General features: G+C 39.9%; 2 protein-coding genes across 7 annotated transcripts in view; both read right to left on the bottom strand.

The window, feature by feature from the left end:
* gria4a (glutamate receptor, ionotropic, AMPA 4a) overlaps window positions 1–9,054 on the bottom strand; it is a 161,823-nt gene extending 152,769 nt beyond the window's left edge. For 2 of the 6 annotated variants that reach the window (XM_072461878.1, XM_072461886.1), the window contains exons 1-2: window positions 8,584–9,002; window positions 1,052–1,210 (exon numbers count right to left, since the gene is read on the bottom strand). In XM_072461878.1, coding sequence (XP_072317979.1) covers window positions 1,052–1,210; window positions 8,584–8,689 — 265 coding nt within the window. In that variant the 5' untranslated portion in view covers window positions 8,690–9,002. Of the gene's footprint in view, window positions 1–1,051; window positions 1,211–8,583 lie in introns of all 6 variants that reach the window. The other 4 variants (XM_072461869.1, XM_072461870.1, XR_011929567.1 and 1 more) reach the window with 3 other exon arrangements.
* The window catches only part of sln (sarcolipin), a 420,868-nt gene that overhangs the window by 269,397 nt on the left and 130,703 nt on the right, over window positions 1–20,768 (bottom strand). The gene's annotated exons all lie outside the window — the stretch shown is intronic.

Genomic DNA, 20,768 nt, shown 5'->3' with positions numbered 1-20,768 from the left:
GGAGTCACTTCAATCCGTGTATTTTGTTGTTTTAAAGTACTTTATAAGACAGAGGGAAACCGAACTTTAGAAACCATCAGAAATCCCTTTGTTCCATTGCACTCCACCCTCTACATTCTCTTCATAATTGGTTTTGTTTGTTCCATCACTCTGACACCTCAGCACAAGTCTTCTAACGTTAACATCCAGAACATCCAGAGCATCTAACATGACAAAACACTTCACATTCAGGTTTCCCTCCTCATCGTCAAATTAAAGCTGATTCCAGTCGCACCATTTCTCCCGCTGATACGAAACATCTTAACACTCGTTTCATTCAGCAATTTTGTGGGAAAAAAAATCTATTTCAATGGTTTAAACTAGAAAAAAAAAGTGTAATAGCAAGTTTCTTTCAAAATAGCATCCATTGTTACAAGGAAACAAGTTAATTTGAACCAATTCCAATTTGAGTGCAATCCGACTGCTGCACACAGCACCAGGAAAACAAAGCATTGTTCAGGAACAGATGCATCTCTGGAAAAAACACAGGAGACCACCACAGAACGGACCATTTATCTGTTCACACATGATGCCAGTCTTGTCTGTAATAATGTTATACAAATATATATATGAAAAGGTGGTGCAGGAGGTTGAAACAGTTCAGCCACTTTCTGAAGGGTTTCTGCTCGAACTGAATCCTCTCTTTTAGGTCTGTGTTTGATGGTTACAGGAAGAGAAGGGAATTTGGTCTGAACATCCAGTCAAACGTTTGGACTCAATATTTCATTAAATGTCTTGTATTCATTTTTATTATTCACACATTTCTCAGCTCATGGAAGGTTTCATGTTTTCATTATACATCTACAATAAAGAATGTAGTTACAGTGCATTTGGTAAACAGTGTCCAAACAATTAACTGATATAGTATAAATAATATAATTGTGTGTCTAAATTGTCCCTGTTTCCTGGATTATTCATATGACTCCCTCAATTTTGTGACGTCATCTGTAAGATCAAATAACTGTCGGTTGTGTGAACTGGTCTCCCGCGCTCTTCCACTTCCATCACTTACACGCATTGGTGACGGCGAAGCTGTTTGCCGTCTCGATGTTGTCCACGTGCGGCACCAGGTTAAACGGCGCTTCCGTCGCATTGGGGCTGGTGTTGTGGAGGAAGATGGCCAGCCGAAACGCTGTGTACTCCTGATCAGTATTCCTAATGAACAAGCCACCTATGGAGGGGGGGAAAGGAGGGGCAGAGGACATGATGGAGAGAAGAGGAAGTAAGTTATCACAGGACGGGTAGAGGGTCAGGAGGAAGTGCAATGAGAGACAGGGACAAATAAGGCGATGGGAGGAGAAGATGGATAGAGAGGGAAGGGCCGAGGCAAACAGTGGGAGGGGGGCATGGGGGGGGGGAGAAAGGCAACATCTTCATTAGCTTTGTTACAAAAGGCAATTTGTCTTAGCATCCCCTTACACACACACACACACACACATACACATTGGACACTGCAGCAGCCTTGACAACATCAGAGGGAGAATTGCGCAGGGACGAGCCTGGAGGAACGCAGTCACAAAGCAGGTGGATTGTGTTCTTTACAGTTCAGTTCTCATTGTTCACGTGGCTAGTATTGAACTATAACTTAAGTAGATCATCGTTTTACATTGTGTTTATTGTTAACCGCAAAATTCATCAAAAAAGCTTGATAATAGAACAGCTCCATTGACTTTGTGTTCAAAACTGCAGAATGAAGTACAGGGGTGTGGGTGGGGATAGGGGGTAGGTGAGAACAGGGATTTTCTGAGACTCAAATGCAAGACAATAAAGGATTACTCAAACATGCAGGAATCAAAATGCAACTTTGAGTAAATTAATGATGAGGGAGTTTGTAGTTTGGTTTATTTGGCTCAGTTACAGTACATGGTCAGTGTAGTCCTGGTTACGATTTGGTCAGGTTCTGCTTTAGACCTGGTTTAGTAGTGACTCAGAAATGGATTGGTGATTTCATTGTGTGATTTAACCTTGGTTCTGTCTCGCCTAAAGCTTTTGGAAGTCCTGAGCTAGTCCCAATTGATGTTTTTCCTTGGTTTAGGTACAGTTTCTTCAGGATCTGGCTCAAAAGGCTGCCATATAAACCTCAAATTTCAGTTCATCTTTTTCACTTCTGCACGGGGCATTTCGTTTTTACACACATTTTACACTTTACTTTGCAGATGTTCAGGTTTAGGGATGAAGATAATTTAATTTATCCGTAAACATGTATCCCAACATTACACATAGTCCCAAATAAATGAGGACTAAGACTGTTTGCCTGGCTCTGAACTGGCCTCAATGAGAGCTAAACTATGACACGTTCAATGTTTTGCAGTAATAAAACGTTAACAACGTAACTTTTTTGGTGAAGGGTACACCTGCTGGGCTCCGTAAGGATGTTATTGGTCTGTCTGGATTATTCCACTGTATTATATTTCATGTTTCTACAAGTTACAGGTCAGATCTGAGAAGAAGCTCGCTCACGGGGAAGAATTTATTTTCTATTGTCTTTTTTAAAATAAAAACTCCAGTAGCTGAATAAATGCCAGGTAGCTGTGTTTAATGCCATACTGTGAAACCTTCCAGGCAAAGCAATAACATCTCCATGGAGACATATAGGTGGCAGACCCAATGTCATTCCCCAATTTGAGTCATTTGCTGAATTGAGTTGTTATACTATTTAAAAAGCCAGAAATGGTTAAAAAGGTGTTCTGTCCATTGTAACCTCAGTTCTCCAGTGATTTAAGTTAAATTGAGTTTGTTAAGGAAGTTTTATAACAATTTTACCTGCCTTTTTGATAAAAATAAAAATCTGGTACCTGCCATAGTCACCAGACTAAATATCACACTCGTGTTTCTCTGCACTGATCTGTTTGTTCAGGATTTCAAACACGTAATAATGTGTTGGCACAAACATTGAGCTAATACTTAAATTAAAATATACATGTTTAAAGATAAAAGGTATGTATAACATATTAAATGTACCAACAGGTTGCTGTAGTTAGAGACCAGCGAGTGAAATTTGACAAAAATGTGGTACTGACTTAAATTGGGGAATAACTCTCCCGACTGGAAACACCCTAAAAGTGCACCCTTAATAATCTATGTGTTAATTATATTTAACTATGGCACTAGTAAGTGTAGTGGCAGCTGGAGATGTACTAGACACAGACATACTTTAATCCAAGGGGAATTACTTAAAGGTTTATCCATAACAAATCACTTTCAGTTACTTCTTTAACTGGTATGTTTGGGACTACTGTGTGTTTTATTGTGTGCTTTTTACTTCTATAAAATATCATATCAGCGATACTTGCTTTCGCCAAATGTAATAATATCCCAGAGAAGGTGAACTTTGAACCCAGATATAACACATCATTGACCGGACGCATGACCTTGATCTTCTTGCAGTGAATCTAATTATCCCACACTAGAGCCCAGAGAGGAGCCGCTGCCAAATGTGAGGACTGCCCCCGGAGGCCGTGCTGAGATATGACATTCATATAAACATGACAGATAAATACACAACATGAAAACTCCACGGCGCCTCCAGCTACGACTGTCACCTGCATCAAGACACGGGCCAGTAGCAACCAGCCAGAAACGTGTGGCTATGGGGATTCCACCATTGATGGAACATTTATTACAATGAACAGTCATAACTTTATAACCACCGGCGAATTCTTATTGTTAATTTTACGTTTTATTAGATCTGGTTTGAATCTGGTATTTGGTTAGTCCTGTCTTTGTCTTTGCTCTTTTAGCCTAAATTTAGAAATATAATGTGACATGAGCAATAAGTAGTGTGGCTAGAGGGGTTCTGAATGATGTTTAAATGTAATAGCAGAGTGCCAGTAGGCTGGGTTTACATAACATATGAAAACACGCATATTATAATATTATAGGTTATATTGCCTTGGTTGTGAACCCTTAAAGCAGCCCTGCAATTATAGTCTAAATTAAAAAAGGCTTTTCACTTTGATGCATCAATAGCCCGCCAGTTCACCACAAATATAAAACAACAGTATGTAACTTTCTGGGGCTCATCCAGGCCAAGTAAGAGTCGGGTTTGTGGAGATGCAAGCCACTCACAGTAAGGATGCATGTTTTTTTTTCCAAATATTTCAGTCAAAACAACCAAAATTAAAAAAAAAAAAAATGCTTTAATTTAGTGTTATTTTTGGTATGTACTGGGGCTTCAAATTGGAACCTAGTTTGATAAATGTACAATCTGTGAAAATCTGTTGATGTTTGAGTGTCTTTGCAGTATGTTAATTCTTTTAATTAGTGTATAATTTAAATGCAATGGTTATCTTGTCTGTATTGTATTGACTGTTGGTGGCTAATGAGGCATATCTCCTAAAAGAGAGATTCCTAGTCTAAATGCTAAATGGAACTCAAATAAAGGCACACAAACTCGCACTAGAGGAGCTCTGACCCTATCGATCAATTCTTTGCAATTGTCCAGTGTTCCAGCTTCTCTCATGCATAAACCTGCTGCTTTACAGATACCACAATGAAGAGATGAACCTCTGTTGCCTTTATAAGTCAGTATATAGAGCGATTATGTCTGATTGGTGAGAGTTCAGATGAAGTTTTCTTGTTCCAAAATGCTAATCAATCCAAATAACCTGGTAAAGGATTCACATTGGGGACAGTTTCAGCATCTCTCTATATCAGGCATGTCCAAACTACGGGCCGGGGGCCAAATACGGCCCGTAGACCAATATTTGTTGGCCTTCTGGCTTCCTGCTAAGCTGGTCCAAACAACAAAAAGTAGTACTTTTACTGTAAAATTGGAAGAATTCAAGCATTTTTATGTCATAACAACTTATTATTAAAGTCCCGAGTATTATTAAAGGTGTGGATGCTCATCGAACAATAACAAATGCAACATTTTTAAGTATTCACTTTCTAATTCAACATTGTCGGGTTGTTTGTGGCCCTCTGCTCCATATAAGTTTCAAAATGTGGCCCTCGGTGAAAAAAGTTTGGACACCCCTGCTCTATATGCAACTCTGAGGAAATATCAGAATTGCCAGACGATAGCCAAAAAGCACAATGTCCTTACACCACTGCAAGCTGCATTCTGCACAACAGCCCGAGACAAAATTTGATTTATTCATCTATTTTGTGAAACGCCGGCTCGCACCTTGCTGAAAAGAACTGTTGATGTCGTGGCTTGCTGTGAATAGATGCTGAAAACCATTTGGGCCATGTCTAGGTTGAACCTGTCGCTGAACACCTCGGCGCAGTTTGAGAGTGATGTGATTTAGGTTGTAGTGGATTGAATGGTGCTGACAGAATGTTATATCACGCGGTGACAGGAATACAAAGATGTGGTTTAAAATATAAACACTGTTAGATACATGTGTTCCTCACGTCTATGGAGCCGTTTGGCTGAAAGTTTAATGCATCTTTTGCATGTTCTTTGGAGAGCAGACGATAAGAGTCGTGCATGTCATTTGCAATTCAATATGTTCAGCAAGATTTACTTCTATAGATTGTTGGAATGTTATTCTACTCAAGCCAATGCATAAATTATGTATAATAGTAAATGCAAGTATACAGTTGTACTTGTGAGGCAAAATGGTTTCGCCAAATGGAGCAGTTGTGTTAATACAAGTTGAAGGAGTTGTAGTGTAGGGATATAGGATTATTGAGTTAATCAATATAGGAACTTAAGAAAATGTAAGTAATTTCAATTCATGTCATGCCAAACCAGATATAAAAGTGCTTTTTTATCTGGTTGTTTATGTCTAATTATTATTTCATAAAACTGGTCTCAGACTTGAAGAATGTTGATGTATTTAGACACTGGGAATAAAAGTGAATTAAAGGTTTTACTGTGTGTTTAATTGTGATGTTAATAGTTGTGCATAATTGTAAAATCATGATGTTTCTGCTCACAATAATCACAACACTTAAAATCTGATATCACGACATCCCTAAGTTTGAACGCAGCCGATTTTGATTTAAAGTTATTGTCATCTAATACGGTAAATGATCAGATTACATTTATAACCTGCTTTTTCTATTATTAATTTGCATTTAACACTTTTCAATTTTGATGAGAAAATATTGCACTTTACTTTTCAAATGTCTTGTAATGGTTTATGTCATTTCTCTTCATTAACTTAAAAAGTAGACCTCAATTGTTATAGAGATGTTTTACCATTGTGAAGTATTTTGTGGATCAGTGGGTTCATAAAACTCTAGAAGTTTAAACAAGTCATGACACAGCCTCAGCCTGTGGTTACCCCGCTTGGGCCCTCAACAGAGTGAAGAGAACCAAGAAGCAGGACAAAAGGGAAACTGAACAGAGAAGGAAGGGTGTTTCTATCCCTTATGTGTCTGGCCTGTCGGAAAAACTGCAGAGAATTTTTAGACAACACGAAGTCCCTGTTTATTTTAAACCAGGAAACACTTTAAGACAAAAACTGGTTCACCCAAAGGACAAGTTGCCGACTCAAAAACAGAGCAATGTAGTTTATTCGATCCAATGCAGTGAAGAAAGCTGTAAAGAACGGTACATAGGTGAGACGAAACAGCCTCTACACAAGAGGCTTTATCAGCACAGAAGAAATACTAGTTCAGGACCACAGAGCGCCGTGCATCTCCATCTTGAAGCCTCTAATCACTCGTTTGAAGACGGTGAGGTGAAGGTTTTAAGCAGGGAGAAAAGATGGTTTGAAAGAGGAGTCAAGGAAGCTATTTTTCTTAAAAAAGAAAGACCTTCTTTAAACAGAAATGGAGGGCTTAGGTTTAATCTTCCTGTTATTTATAATGGGTTACTGAACCCCTGGAAAGGTAGAGGACATTCAGATGCTAATCAGGTACTCAGGGTGGTTGAGCCAGGGTCTCACAAAGACAAAGAGGTTTCTAATAGCCCATTAAGATTCTGAATAGGCTAGCTCGGTAGATACAAGGGGGAGTTTCTGTTGAAACAAACAACTCTTTCTACTTCAGGAAGGCTCCGCCCAATGGGCAGGTCTTACCACAGAATAGTATTAATATCGGAGTTCTCGATCTAAATTCTTTTATTGACAATGACTCTTGGATGAGAGTCGAAACGTCTATTTTTTCAAACTGAGTCCAGATGACTACAACTGAAGCTTTTTCTACTAAAGTCATGACACAATATTTTTACATTTGCAACTTCTGCCTTGGGAGAGGTCCATGCTCTTTTTCCACGCCTGTGTGTTGTTGTACACAGCTGCTTTTAGTCGCTGTCTCAGACTGTTGTCACGACATACTGTGCCCTATGCTCTTTTCCTCGCTCGAAACATTGCATGAAAAGCCTGTTTTTGTCCGTGCACTTGTGAGCATTGCAGCGGTATGCAAATGACTCCAGGTGAATGGCTCCAGAGCTCAGCCTGGTGCACGCTCTGCCAAGTGTGTGCATGTGTGACTTCAACAACATGTGAAGATCCAGCATGCACATGCATCTTAGGGCCACACCAAACAGCAGTGAGGTGTGGAGGGGTGAAACCAAATTACAGATATATTGTACCATATAAGAATCAAATCTGCTCTATAAAGTACTTCAGTGACTTCATTGTGGCTCTATAACTATGATGGAGTACAAATGCTTTGCTGGGTACGGGCAATGCTGAATTTAAAGCAAACCCAAAATTTAAATGATAAAAATGATCCTTTTTGTCTGAAAAAAAAATGCCACATAAGAAAATCCAAATATAAACCACAATTAACCTAAGAGTTGCTCAGTTGTGACCAGGATGTGAGAGCAATCCCCTGCCGCAGATATCAGCAAGCCATGAGCAAATCAGAAGAATGCACTTCATCCAAGACGACAAACAGTTCTAAACTAAAGTGGAACCATAAAACCTGAACATAAATAGAAATTAATCTCTGCAGGACATGGCATTTACACTGGCAATCCACTTTGTCACAGTCCATGCTGGTCTATCCAAGCACGCGTCGTGTGCACGGCTCACCAAGACATCTGAGGCAGAGGATGTTTAGCATATTAAGTTTATTGGCAAACGGAGAGAGACAGAGTCAAAGAGCTGAATCTCATTATAGGACCTCCCATCTGCCCCCCGCGAGGAGTGATGCAGTGCATTTAGTGTCTCGCGCGCGCAGGGCTCCGTGCGCGCGCAGCTCTGTGTGCATATGTGCCGGAGGAGTCTGACAGAAGGAGACAGAGGAGAATATTTAACCTCTTTACGCATGAGTGATTCCGCGCGCGATCCAACGACAATCGCATTTTGACCAACTTTGTGTGATCTATAAGGGATCTCCCGCACTGACAAGCAGCGGAGAGGGAGAGGGGAGAATACTGCAGTGTCTAAACAGTGGAGAAGAGGCAACAAACCGCGCCGTAACATGCACACACACCAAACACACGCAAAAGTCTACAGATGAAGGCTGACAGTCACACAAAACGCGTAACAGCAAACAAACTGTGAGAATGAGTGATGGTTCTAAAGGGAAATCGGTCTTGTCACGTTCTTACAGTGTCATGTTGAGTCCTGCTGGGTGGCCGCTCTGTTTGATTTACCCACATTAATTGTCAAATTAGAGAAAATGTTAATTCGCACTCACCTATCTGCACTGAGCTCGGAAAAGCCCCAGCTGCCAAACTCCAGAGGGCGGAATACACCCCAAGAAAGTGCAAAGAAATAAGAATAATCCTCATGTTTCTTCCCATCGGTCCCTTCAGAAACTGTTGAGAGACATTGAGGGACGGCAGAGAAAGAGGGAGAGAGAGAAAAAGAAAAGGCGCAAGGAAGGAGAGGTTTTCCCCTCTTGTTTTATCCAGCGGTATTCCTTATTCCATGGTGCTTTTGGCGGCTTCCTTGCCCATGCAGTGTCCGCTCAGGAGCGAGCAGTGCGTCCGGTGCACATGGAGGAGAGAAAGAGTGGAGGGGAAACTCGCTCCAGTGATTGGCGAGTGGCGAGAGCAGCGCGGAGCCTGCATGGAGCCACTGGACATGCGCGCCCCGTCTCTCCCTCTCCTCTCAGAAGCGCACTCTTCTTTCACACGTACGTCTTGCATTCTTCCCCCACCATCCGTCACTTTTCCCCACCTGTCTGACTCCTTTAACTTAGTGTAACATCGGATCTATTGATAAGGCACTGGGTGTGACTTGGTGTTTGCGCGCACGCTCCCCGGTTCCACCTCGTTCAGCGGATGACTGCATCGAACCTGACAGCCTCCAATGTTTTGATTCAGCACCAGTCTCCGGAATAAGTGAGAGAAATGCGTGGGAATGTGCGAAATGACCAGGAGGGATTATTCGAATTCTGAATTTAGCTGTTTATGATGTTGAGTTTAAGTTAAGATAATGAAAGGCACGTTCCAAAGCGCATTCTATCGCACTCTATATTTTAAATGATTCCCGGAGAAAGCTCAGGGGAACCTGTCATCCCCCACCCTGGGGACCAACCAAAAGCACCCTGATGCACAAAATGCAAATTACATCAGAGAAACCTTGAACAGTCAACACAAGCAATAAATGTGCATAATGAGAAACGACCAACAAGGCTATAAACATGATAGAACAAGATTCGTTGTAGTCTAGATAACTACAACTGAATCTTTTTCAACAATAGAAGACACCTGGACGAATGAGGGATTACAATGACATGGCTATAAACATTCAACAACTACAGAGGCCAATTGTAAAGGATCTTATAAATAGGCTACACGATAATTCCAGCACATTTTCATTGAATAAATTCTATACCGTATACATAAAAGGGAGGGTATTTAACCAGGCCATGTCTCATGCTCAGCTCAGAACCTTTTAAAATCCCTTAATCAGCTGTAGAGGCTGCACTGTCCTTGCTGCAGCATATATCAATATTTTTTTTCACCTTAATGCTAACTATTGCAAAACTAATCGTCCACCATTGAATTGAGTGCTTCTGTCTATGGTGCTGAATGTTTTCCGATTCGAAAACCTGTCCTGTTCACATCTGGCTATACTACAAGAGACCACAATGATTGCCAGTACACAAATAGGGAAGGATAAGTGTGTGTTTGGTGAACCTTAAACAGGGGAACATGGGGTCAGTGATGCATTGGTAACAGCTGCGAGCTTTATGTTAGTATCAGTTGTTTTGGATAGCCAGCTTGTCGCAGGTTGGTGAAGTTGACAGAAGGTATGGGATGGCGTAGTTACACGGTGGAGAGCACACTTTCATTTTTCCAGATGGCAAAACCGAAGGCGCGCTCCACGGATTGTCCCAAAGAAGGTTGTGCTCCATACATTACTGATGGACTTGCCCGCTCGCACCACACAGTGCATCTCTGAGTCAAATAGTGCATCAAATAACCACTGGGATTCAAGTTAGCATCATGCTTACACAAGAATAGCCTAGCAATAATGACATTGTACAAGGCGCTTTTTAATAATACTATGATCACCACCAATCCATCACGCACTCACCACATTCATACTAACGACTTGCCCAAGGACACAACAACTACATGCATTGGTTTGTTGCTGGGATCAAGCCAACAGCCTTTAGTTTGTGAATGAATACTGAAACTGAGCTGTTTAATGCTCAAGTATTAATAGCAGCCACAAAATTAGTAGATGTATTGACAAAAAATATGTTATATTGTACTCATTGTCTAATGACATTGTTTTCTGTTTTGTTATTATTATTATTTTTTTCCCCAAAAAAAATCTCCCTCTGAGTCTTAGAAAACAGTCAGTTCCTGTTTGCAAAGTCAAAAGCACACATGAGGGAGCACCTTGCTGGTGGAAAGTAAAATATAGTCTTCAATATTAATTTAAGTTCTAAAATATGAAATGCCAAAGCAAAAGCATGACAGCTTAAAACAATACAAATAATGGATAATATGTGTCCTCTAAAAAAATATGTGAGAGTTGTAGTTGAGACAGTGCTACTTGAAGCAAGATAAATAATTAATCAGTAAGACAAAATAATCGTAGGAAAATATTCCGTTGTAGTAATCTGACATGATGCTTTTAGAAAAACAAGACATTTCAAAACTAATCCAAGAGTCATTCTCAATCTGCGGTGGACAGGGTATACACCAGAATAGTATAAATATCTGAGTTTCCAGACTCGATCAGCAGATTGAGAATGACTCTTGGATGAGTGTCAAAACGTTTTGTTTTTCTAACAACAGGGTCCAGTTGACTATAACTGAATCCTTTTCTACATTGGATCACTCCTGGACGAATGTGGGATTACACAGACTTGAAGACTAAATAATGAGCAATTGTTTTGTAAGTTGTAGCAGTACACATTGTAGAATCAGCAGCTATGCCACCTATAAAAGGATTAGTGTTAGCCTTATAATCAAATTACAAACTCCCTTTGATTTTAAAATACATTCAAACATCATCAAAGCACTGCATTCACCAGAGTCCAGCTCCCAGTGGAGTGTCTCTGTCCATGGTTCTGAAACTCTCCTGCTATTAGAATGGAGCAGCTGAATCTTCACTGCTCTGCAACGGCCACTGCCTAAAATAAGCTTGCCTCGCTCTCCGGATTAATTTATGCTTATTACTGACATCACGTGTTGTGGTCGGCACACAGGGGCACTTAACTGGCCTTCATGGCTCATTAGCAGCAAGCCACACAAAAACCTGTGAGTTGTGAATTAAGCTAAATGGAGTTCTGTAGCCACTGCAGTGTGTATGGACTAGCAAATAGAATGTTTACTTTTACAAGGTTAATGAAGTAAGTGGATGTGAAAATATTAGGACACAGTAGACCCCACATTGCCACATAAACTAACAGAACAGGTTAATAAAGTGAGGTTTTGATAGCTCTCAAAAGGCATGAGGTAACATTAGTAAAAGGCAAGCACATGTTTTTCACAGTGAAAAATAAAACACAAATATGCATTAAGGCATTTCTCATAATAAGTATTCACATTAGTTAGTTTGTATTATTTAGTATTGCAGTATTATTGGTATGAGTATGTATTATTAAACAGATACTCTTTCTGTATGTTGTTCCTTTTCACCGCAACAATGTATATCCAGCCACAAATGGTCAACATCTCAGCACTTTGGGCCAGTCGCAAGTCTGAATAAACAAAGATCATAGCATCAGACGGCTGGATAAAAGCATATGCGGTACAGTCTCCAAAGCTCCCACCATTTACATTTGAACTACAAAGGCTGTGAATGCCATTGAACTTTCAGGGAGCCAATGAGTCTTTACAAATGAAATAAATCTTAAACAGAACAAGTTGAAGAAGTCAACATGTAATGGTAAAAATAAGTAAACAGTTATGCTTTTAGTTTGAGTTTTGCCAACTAGTTGTAACCACCTACAATATACTGTAACATGGACATAATGCTCTGTGTGAGAACATGTAATAGAATGTAACACAGACATAATGCTCTGTGTGAGAACATGTAATAGAATGTAACACAGACATAATGCTCTGTGTGAGAACATGTAATAGAATGTAACACAGACATAATGCTCTGTGTAAGAACATGTAATAGAATGTAACACGGACATAATGCTCTGTGTGAGAACATGTAATAGAATGTAACATGGACATAATGCTCTGTGTAAGAACATGTAATAGAATGTAACACAGACATAATGCTCTGTGTGAGAACATGTAATAGAATGTAACATGGACATAATGCTCTGTGAGAGAACATGTAATTGAATGTAACATGGACATAATGCTCTGTGTGAGAACATGTAATAGAATGTAACACAGACAATGCTCTGTGTGAGAACATGTTATAGAATGTAACACAGACAATGCTCTGTGTGAGAACATGTAATAGAATGTAACACAGACAATGCTCTGTGTGAGAACATGTTATAGAATGTAACACAGACAATGCTCTGTGTGAGAACATGTAATAGAATGTAACATGGACATAATGCTCTGTGTAAGAACATGTAATAGAATGTAACACAGACATAATGCTCTGTGAGAGAACATGTAATAGAATGTAACATGGACATAATGCTCTGTGTGAGAACATGTAATAGAATGTAACATGGACATAATGCTCTGTGTAAGAACATGTAATAGAATGTAACACAGACAATGCTCTGTGTGAGAACATGTTATAGAATGTAACACAGACAATGCTCTGTGTGAGAACATGTAATAGAATGTAACACAGACATAATGCTCTGTGTGAGAACATGTAATAGAATGTAACATGGACATAATGCTCTGTGTAAGAACATGTAATAGAATGTAACACAGACAATGCTCTGTGTGAGAACATGTTATAGAATGTAACACAGACAATGCTCTGTGTGAGAACATGTAATAGAATGTAACACAGACATAATGCTCTGTGTGAGAACATGTAATAGAATGTAACACAGACATAATGCTCTGTGTGAGAACATGTAATAGAATGTAACATGGACATAATGCTCTGTGTAAGAACATGTAATAGAATGTAACACAGACATAATGCTCTGTGTGAGAACATGTAATAGAATGTAACACAGACAATGCTCTGTGTGAGAACATGTAATAGAATGTAACACAGACATAATGCTCTGTGTGAGAACATGTAATAGAATGTAACACAGACATAATGCTCTGTGTGAGAACATGTAATAGAATGTAACACAGACATAATGCTCTGTGTGAGAACATGTAATAGAATGTAACACAGACATAATGCTCTGTGTGAGAACATGTAATAGAATGTAACACAGACATAATGCTCTGTGTGAGAACATGTAATAGAATGTAACACAGACATAATGCTCTGTGTGAGAACATGTAATAGAATGTAACACAGACATAATGCTCTGTGTGAGAACATGTAATAGAATGTAACATGGACATAATGCTCTGTGTGAGAACATGTAATAGAATGTAACACAGACATAATGCTCTGTGTGAGAACATGTAATAGAATGTAACACAGACATAATGCTCTGTGTGAGAACATGTAATAGAATGTAACACAGACATAATGCTCTGTGTGAGAACATGTAATAGAATGTAACACAGACATAATGCTCTGTGTGAGAACATGTTATAGAATGTAACACAGACAATGCTCTGTGTGAGAACATGTAATAGAATGTAACACAGACAATGCTCTGTGTGAGAACATGTAATAGAATGTAACACAGACATAATGCTCTGTGTGAGAACATGTAATAGAATGTAACACAGACATAATGCTCTGTGTGAGAACATGTTATAGAATGTAACACAGACATAATGCTCTGTGTGAGAACATGTAATAGAATGTAACACAGACATAATGCTCTGTGTGAGAACATGTAATAGAATGTAACACAGACATAATGCTCTGTGTGAGAACATGTAATAGAATGTAACACAGACATAATGCTCTGTGTGAGAACATGTAATAGAATGTAACGAGGAAACAACGCACTGTGCAACAACATGTAGAATGTAATACGGACATAATCAGCTGTGTAACATGTTTTCACACAGTATATTGAATGATTGTATTTAATAGGGTAGGTACAAGGCATCAAGTGTGGTGTTAAAATGTGAGCAGAAAAATAAATTTTACAGAGAAAATTGAAGACATACATCAATAGTTAGGTGCACTTTAGAGTAATTCACTTGGTTGAACCATTTATTATGAGACTTCATGAAGTTTTATGCAAACATTCTGGATACGATCTCATTTTTCCACAAGATAAATGATGTCTCATGTTGCTAATGTACGTATAGGAAAGCTAGCCTTGACAGAAAGCTAAATATTTCTTAGCGTCCTTTCCTTCCTTCTTTCTTAATTAAACAAGTCTGCTTTGCACCTTTGCATGTTAAGAATGAGCGGAGAAGCGTTTGACCCAGCAGGCATATTACATATGTTACTTTTTTAGCGCTGCGCATTGTCTCCCAGTCTTTTCATTTTCAGCCTGATTGAGCAGAGTCAATTACTCTGCTCACAGTCAATATATCACTTTGATAAAACGTCCAATCAGCAGGGAGTCCATAGGCAAGAGGCAATTAACTCTTGCTTTTCCTGCTCACATCATATCAGTGCCTGCGTTGTGGTGCTTTTCACCTGGGCTCTGGTAAACCACAGTAGACTGGAGCTATTGGTTCCTGAGTGGTGCGGTTGCCAACTGATGTAACAAGGCAACATTTATTTTGTGTAATTTGAACGCCAATGCACAGTGCGGCTAATGGTGGCTACTTATCTTTCACTTGCAGTTGACCTTGCGTTCAAATTACCAATAGTCAATATGTGGGTTTCTACTATGGGGTCTGGGGTTGTTTTGTCTGGCACTTCTTACTATGGTATGAAGGGAAATTGTGACAGATTTCTGAGATGAATCAAACATGAAGAACACTAGTTTATGGATAAGCTTTCCATAAAGAACCTAGTCCCAACCATATTCTTTTAATCTCTTTTTCCATGACTTGAACTGACAAATACAGACTGTGGTGGCTACAACAAAAATGTGAGGTGATTCTGTAATCTCGGGTTCTGATAAGCATATATTTATAATGTACCTTTCCGATGGGGTAAAAAGGTAGCAACACAGGAAGCCAGAAAACAACTTGCTTTCAACTACGGCGCAAGCATGCAAAATATTAACAACCCCATGTTTTTCTCACTGCTATTTGTACAGTGGTCATTACTGAAAGCCCTCCTGCAGATCTGCCTTTACTCACTTTGGACACTACTCTAACAGGCTCTTTTCTGTCCACGGCCACATACAGCGACAATGAAACATCTATCTTAGCACCAGCCTATGTGAGTGCGCTGCCGTATAGGTCCTTGGTTGTGCCACTTGTCACCATCCCCCCCTCACTCACTCTCTCTTGCCTTCCTTAGATCCTCTTTCAGCTCTCCATACTCCATCTATCCACACTTTATTTCCTCTTTTCCTGGCGATGAGTCATCAAACTGCGACACATCACACCGGCGGCCCGTGTACCCCCACCGCCTGCCCTCTTGCTAACCCTTTTAACCGGGTCCCACCTCCCTCTATATGCCATTCGCCTTACATTTGAATAATACCTATCTATGCTTTCATCTCATTCCCCCAAGCCATTCATTCTTTCAACTCGGCATCAGCGCTCAAGCAAAAATTATGTCAAATATGGTCTTTTGTACCTATCCATCCCTTCCAGTAATCTCTTATCTTATTAGGAACAGACAAAGAAGGAGCATTAGCTGATACAAATCAATTGATGGCGCTACACGCTGAGGCTGATGGACTTGTCACATTACTCTAAGTAAAATGTGGATCAATGTGAGTCAATGGGCACTGGTGAACAGTTCATTTATAACAGACCCATGCAATTGTCGGGATCTGGTGACCACGGGCTAATTTTCTCTTTGAAGATGAATAGAAGTAATATGTTATAGCTTCACAATTACAGTAGTGAGAAATAAGGGTGGTTGTGGGAATACCTACATTAATTTACTTAAAGTCAACTGGTAACAAGCGATTCAATTGTGGCCAAACAGGTTATTTTATAGTAGAGTTTGATATAAAATCAAAGGATAAAAACAAAAGACCATGGCAGTTGCAACGAATATCTCAGACAACCAATGTCAAGTTAAATATACCAATACAAAAGCTTTGTTAATCACACAATGGTTTGGTTCAATGGGCTTAATATTTGCTACATATACATCCTGAAATAACATATGTCAACACTATATCATTGGAATCAATACATCGGGAATGAAAGAAAGGCAGTTTTAATTGGAAAGAACCTTCACTAATAATAATAAGTTCATCCAGACTCCATACCTTTGGGCCCAATCAGTCATTTAAACTGTGTGACAAATGCAAGGACTTATTGACAATGTTAGGTCAAGTCAGGTGGTTATTGAGGAGTCATCATGTGGGATAATTATAATTAAAGCACGATAGAAGGACCTGGCAGTAAAATTTGGAGTGTGTAGATTACAGTGCTGTATGGTTCAATCCTTCAGGATAAATAGTCTATTCTGTAAAAGACTGTCCCAGTTATATGTGTCCTAGTCAATAAAGCGTGAGAAGTGAATGTGTGCATCATCATAATGACACTCGGCCAGAATTAGAAGAAGAATTAGTGGTAGCATTTCACACAAGACATGCTTTACTTTCTAGTCATCTCAGTTGGACATGAAGCTGATTTTAAAGTAAAGTGTTCTAGGTCAAATTCAGTTGGAAAACAGATTATTAGACTTGAAAGGTGTTTTCAACAAGCACTTTGTAGATTTTGTCCAGGATAAATGTCATAGAAACATTCATTTAAAGTCCTGCTCTTTTACTGCCATTGTGTGTTATTGACAAAGGCATTTTAGCAGAGAAAGTCGCATTATGTGTGTTATTTGTTGCAACGTAGAGAAACCAATGAAATAACCAAGCTGTCCCGACAATATTTGCTCAAATGTCACGTTTGAAATCCTTCTTAAAAATCCCCACTTTGCACCATGGGACACACACAATCTGCTCTTGCATCTGCACTTGTTTGGAGATGTCCTGGCTGTTCTTTCGTAATCCTGGTGGGGAGTGAGCTGCAGGCAAATGCTAAGCTAGTTGCCTGACTTGGCTACATGCCCAAACTATTAAATGTTGTCCCCGGGCGGCTGTCGGATAATGATGACCCTCTTGCGGAGTAGTCCTGGATCTTCACATACCTTGTCTAAACGCTGTGGCCTGATCCTGGCAGGCTCGACAAACTGCAGTGTGTGTGACAGATCAGAGACAGGCCGGTCCCCACAGGCTGACAGATGGTCACAAACAGCTCTAATAGCATAACTGCACAGACCTACACACATACATACTGTGTATATCTCCAAATGGGGCCTGCTCCTCCTTCCATGCTAATTTAACTGAAACAGATGCTAACATTATATTCATGGGTTTCGGTTTTCTTTTATAGTCGCTATTTATAGGACTTTTGATAATTTAAGTAGAATATTTCTATGTGTCCTTATTTTTCACCACTTTCAACCGAGGATATAGGAGTAATGAAACAATGTAACAATTAAGTGTCACAAAATATGATTATATTTGCTGATGTTGTAACAATATCTTACATTAATTTGTTTTGCGAAATATAATTTTGTGTTGTTGCAAATGTTGTTGCATGTATTACAGTTATATACAATTCTGATAATATTGTGTACATTTTGTCAAGTATATTGTTTATTGTAAAAAACAAATGCTAAAAAAGCTGATTTTAAATCAAATCATGTATATGGAAAATCTGTATAATGCTATAATCAATGTACTACTGGGACAAGTGAATAGAAGTGGAGAGGCAAATTTGCTCAGAGGCATTATTATGTTATTAGTTTAGGTTTTCTCTTTCTCTTAATTGTAGGCTACATTTCTATGGTCCTAAAACCTCTGAACTCATCACTCAGCATTAAGGTTCATTACAGGAGAAGGACACAGAACCCACCACTGTCAATTATACTCTAAAGTTGGATGGCAATCATTGGCTGTGAGAAGAGAAAAGCACTGCCTTTTGTTTGTTTAAAAGGCTCTCATTGGTATTTTTCCTGATTATTTAAGTATGTTGAAAATCAGATCAAGTACTCATCAATTGCGATCTAAGGACATCTTTACAGTTGCACCATGTCAACATCGAATCAGGAAAAAATGCTTTTAGAAACAACTCAGCGCTGCCTGGAGGCTCAGAGGACGCACCGGGACAGTGCTGCGAGCCACAGCCGAGGGTTTGGTGTAACCTTCGCGGATGATCCACTCCCATTTGAGGCTAAGCAGAAACAGACATGGACTCTAAACATGGACTATTTGCATCACTGCTTTGGACATTTTCTATTTTATATTGAAAATTGAATTGATTATTGGTATTGAGTATCATCATCATCATATCAAATTGTGTCCTAGCAATTTATCAGCAGTATCTTTGCTGTTCTTAGCACTGCACTTTTCTGAGATTTCCAATGTCTTTCCTGAGATCTGCTCAAGCCATTCCTTCAGTTTGGGGGTCACTGCCCCAAGTACGGGCAACACCGATACCTTCACGCTCCAGGCCTTCTCCAGCTCCTCTCTGAGGCCTTGGTATTTATATTTATATGTATATCTGAATACCAGATCAATTGAGGCCCAGATCTTCCACACCAGATTAGACCCAAGGTGTAGGCTGTGCAAAGGGGGCCCTGAGACCATCCCACAAATAACTGCAGGGTGCAAGATGCTGGCAGGGACAGCATACATGGAGCGCCATAACCAGGAGGCTGGCATAGTGAACAGAAACATCTGTGCAGAGTACGGGCTGGAGACCCCAAGGACAAAGTGGGGTTCACCTCCAAAGGTGGTGGAGAATGACCAAGGTCAAGGTCCTCTGGGACTTCCGGATACAGACAGAATGGTAATGGCGAACCAACCGGATATAGTGGTGGTGGACAAGGGTCAGAGGAAAGCCGTGGTGGTGGACATCGCAGTGCCATGGGATGGAAACATCCGGAATAAGGAACATGAGAAACTAGAGAAATACCAAGGCCTCAGGGAGGAGCTGGAGAAGGCCTGGAGCGTGATGGTATCGGTGGTGCTCGTAGTGATTGGAGTACTTGGGGCAGTGACCCCCAAACTGAAGGAATGGCTCGAAACATCATCAGACATCTCGGTCCAGCAAAGATACTATGCAGAACCTGAAGCTCCCAGTTGTATATATATATATATATATATATATATATATATAAACGTGTATTTGTATCTGACGTGCCATGGGCCCACACTGAACATTTGGGAGTTGAGCATGAGGAAGTGCACTTGTTTCACTGTGTGTGTGTGTGTGTGTGTGTACGTGTATATGTGTGTGTGTGTGTGTGTGGGTGTGTTTGTGTGTGTGTGGGTGTGTGTGTGGGTGTGTCTGTGTGGGTGTCTGTGTGTGTGTCTGTGTATGTGTGTGTGTGTGTGTGTGAGTGTGTGTGTGTATGTGTGTGTGTATACATGTGTGTGAGTGTGTGTTTGTGTGTGTGTGTGTGTGTTTGTGTCTGTGTGTGTATGTGTGTGTGTGTATATGTGTGTGCGTATATGTGTGTGTGTACGTGTGTGTGTATATGTGTGTGTGTGTATATGTGTGTGTGTGTGTGTGTGTGTGTGTCTGTGTGTATATGTGTATATGTGTTTGTGTCTGTGTGTATATGTGTGTGTGTGTGTGTATATGTGTGTTTGTGTGTGTGTGTGTGTGTACGTGTGTGTGTATAAATGTGTGTGTGTGTGTATATGTGTGTGTATATGTGTGTGTGTGTGTGTGTGTGTGTGTGTGTGTACGTGTGTGTGTATAAATGTGTGTGTGTGTGTATATGTGTGTGTATATGTGTGTGTGTGTGTGTATATGTGTGTGTGTGTACTGGCTGCACAGTGAGCCTGCCAGGCTAAGAGGCCAACATCTGTGGGTTCAGATGTTTTCTAATGATATGTTAATAGAGCTGGAGGGCACTAGCGCTCAGGCTAATGTAATGGTCACAAACCTCTGCCTTCTGCACTGTCCATTTCCCACTGTTAGTTCAGCAGCACTGGACCTCTGAACATCCCAGGGCACTGAACTGTGTCTTCAGTTTAACTGTACTTATGACTATTTCAATAACATTAGGAAATATATATATAAATTCAATTTTAATTGGATATCTGTCCTCCCTAACCTTGCAAAAAGTATACACATATTTTACCTATTTATGAAGTTTTCCCACAAAGAGTATATTATAAAAGCAGCCGCTTTGAGTGAGGCAAATTTAGGCTGCTGCACACTGTATCTGTAGCTAATTATTAAGTGCTAGAACCAGAGTTACTTTTATTAATTCACAAGGAGAAATTATTTACTTCATACT

The sequence above is a fragment of the Eucyclogobius newberryi genome, unplaced genomic scaffold (assembly GCF_026437365.1).
Source record: "Eucyclogobius newberryi isolate DKJ021-1_F unplaced genomic scaffold, fEucNew1.0.hap1 SCAF_10, whole genome shotgun sequence".
Taxonomy (NCBI): Eukaryota; Metazoa; Chordata; class Actinopteri; order Gobiiformes; family Gobiidae; genus Eucyclogobius; species Eucyclogobius newberryi.
Note: the sequence above shows the minus strand (reverse complement) of the source record. Positions and strands in the feature narration are given on the sequence as shown.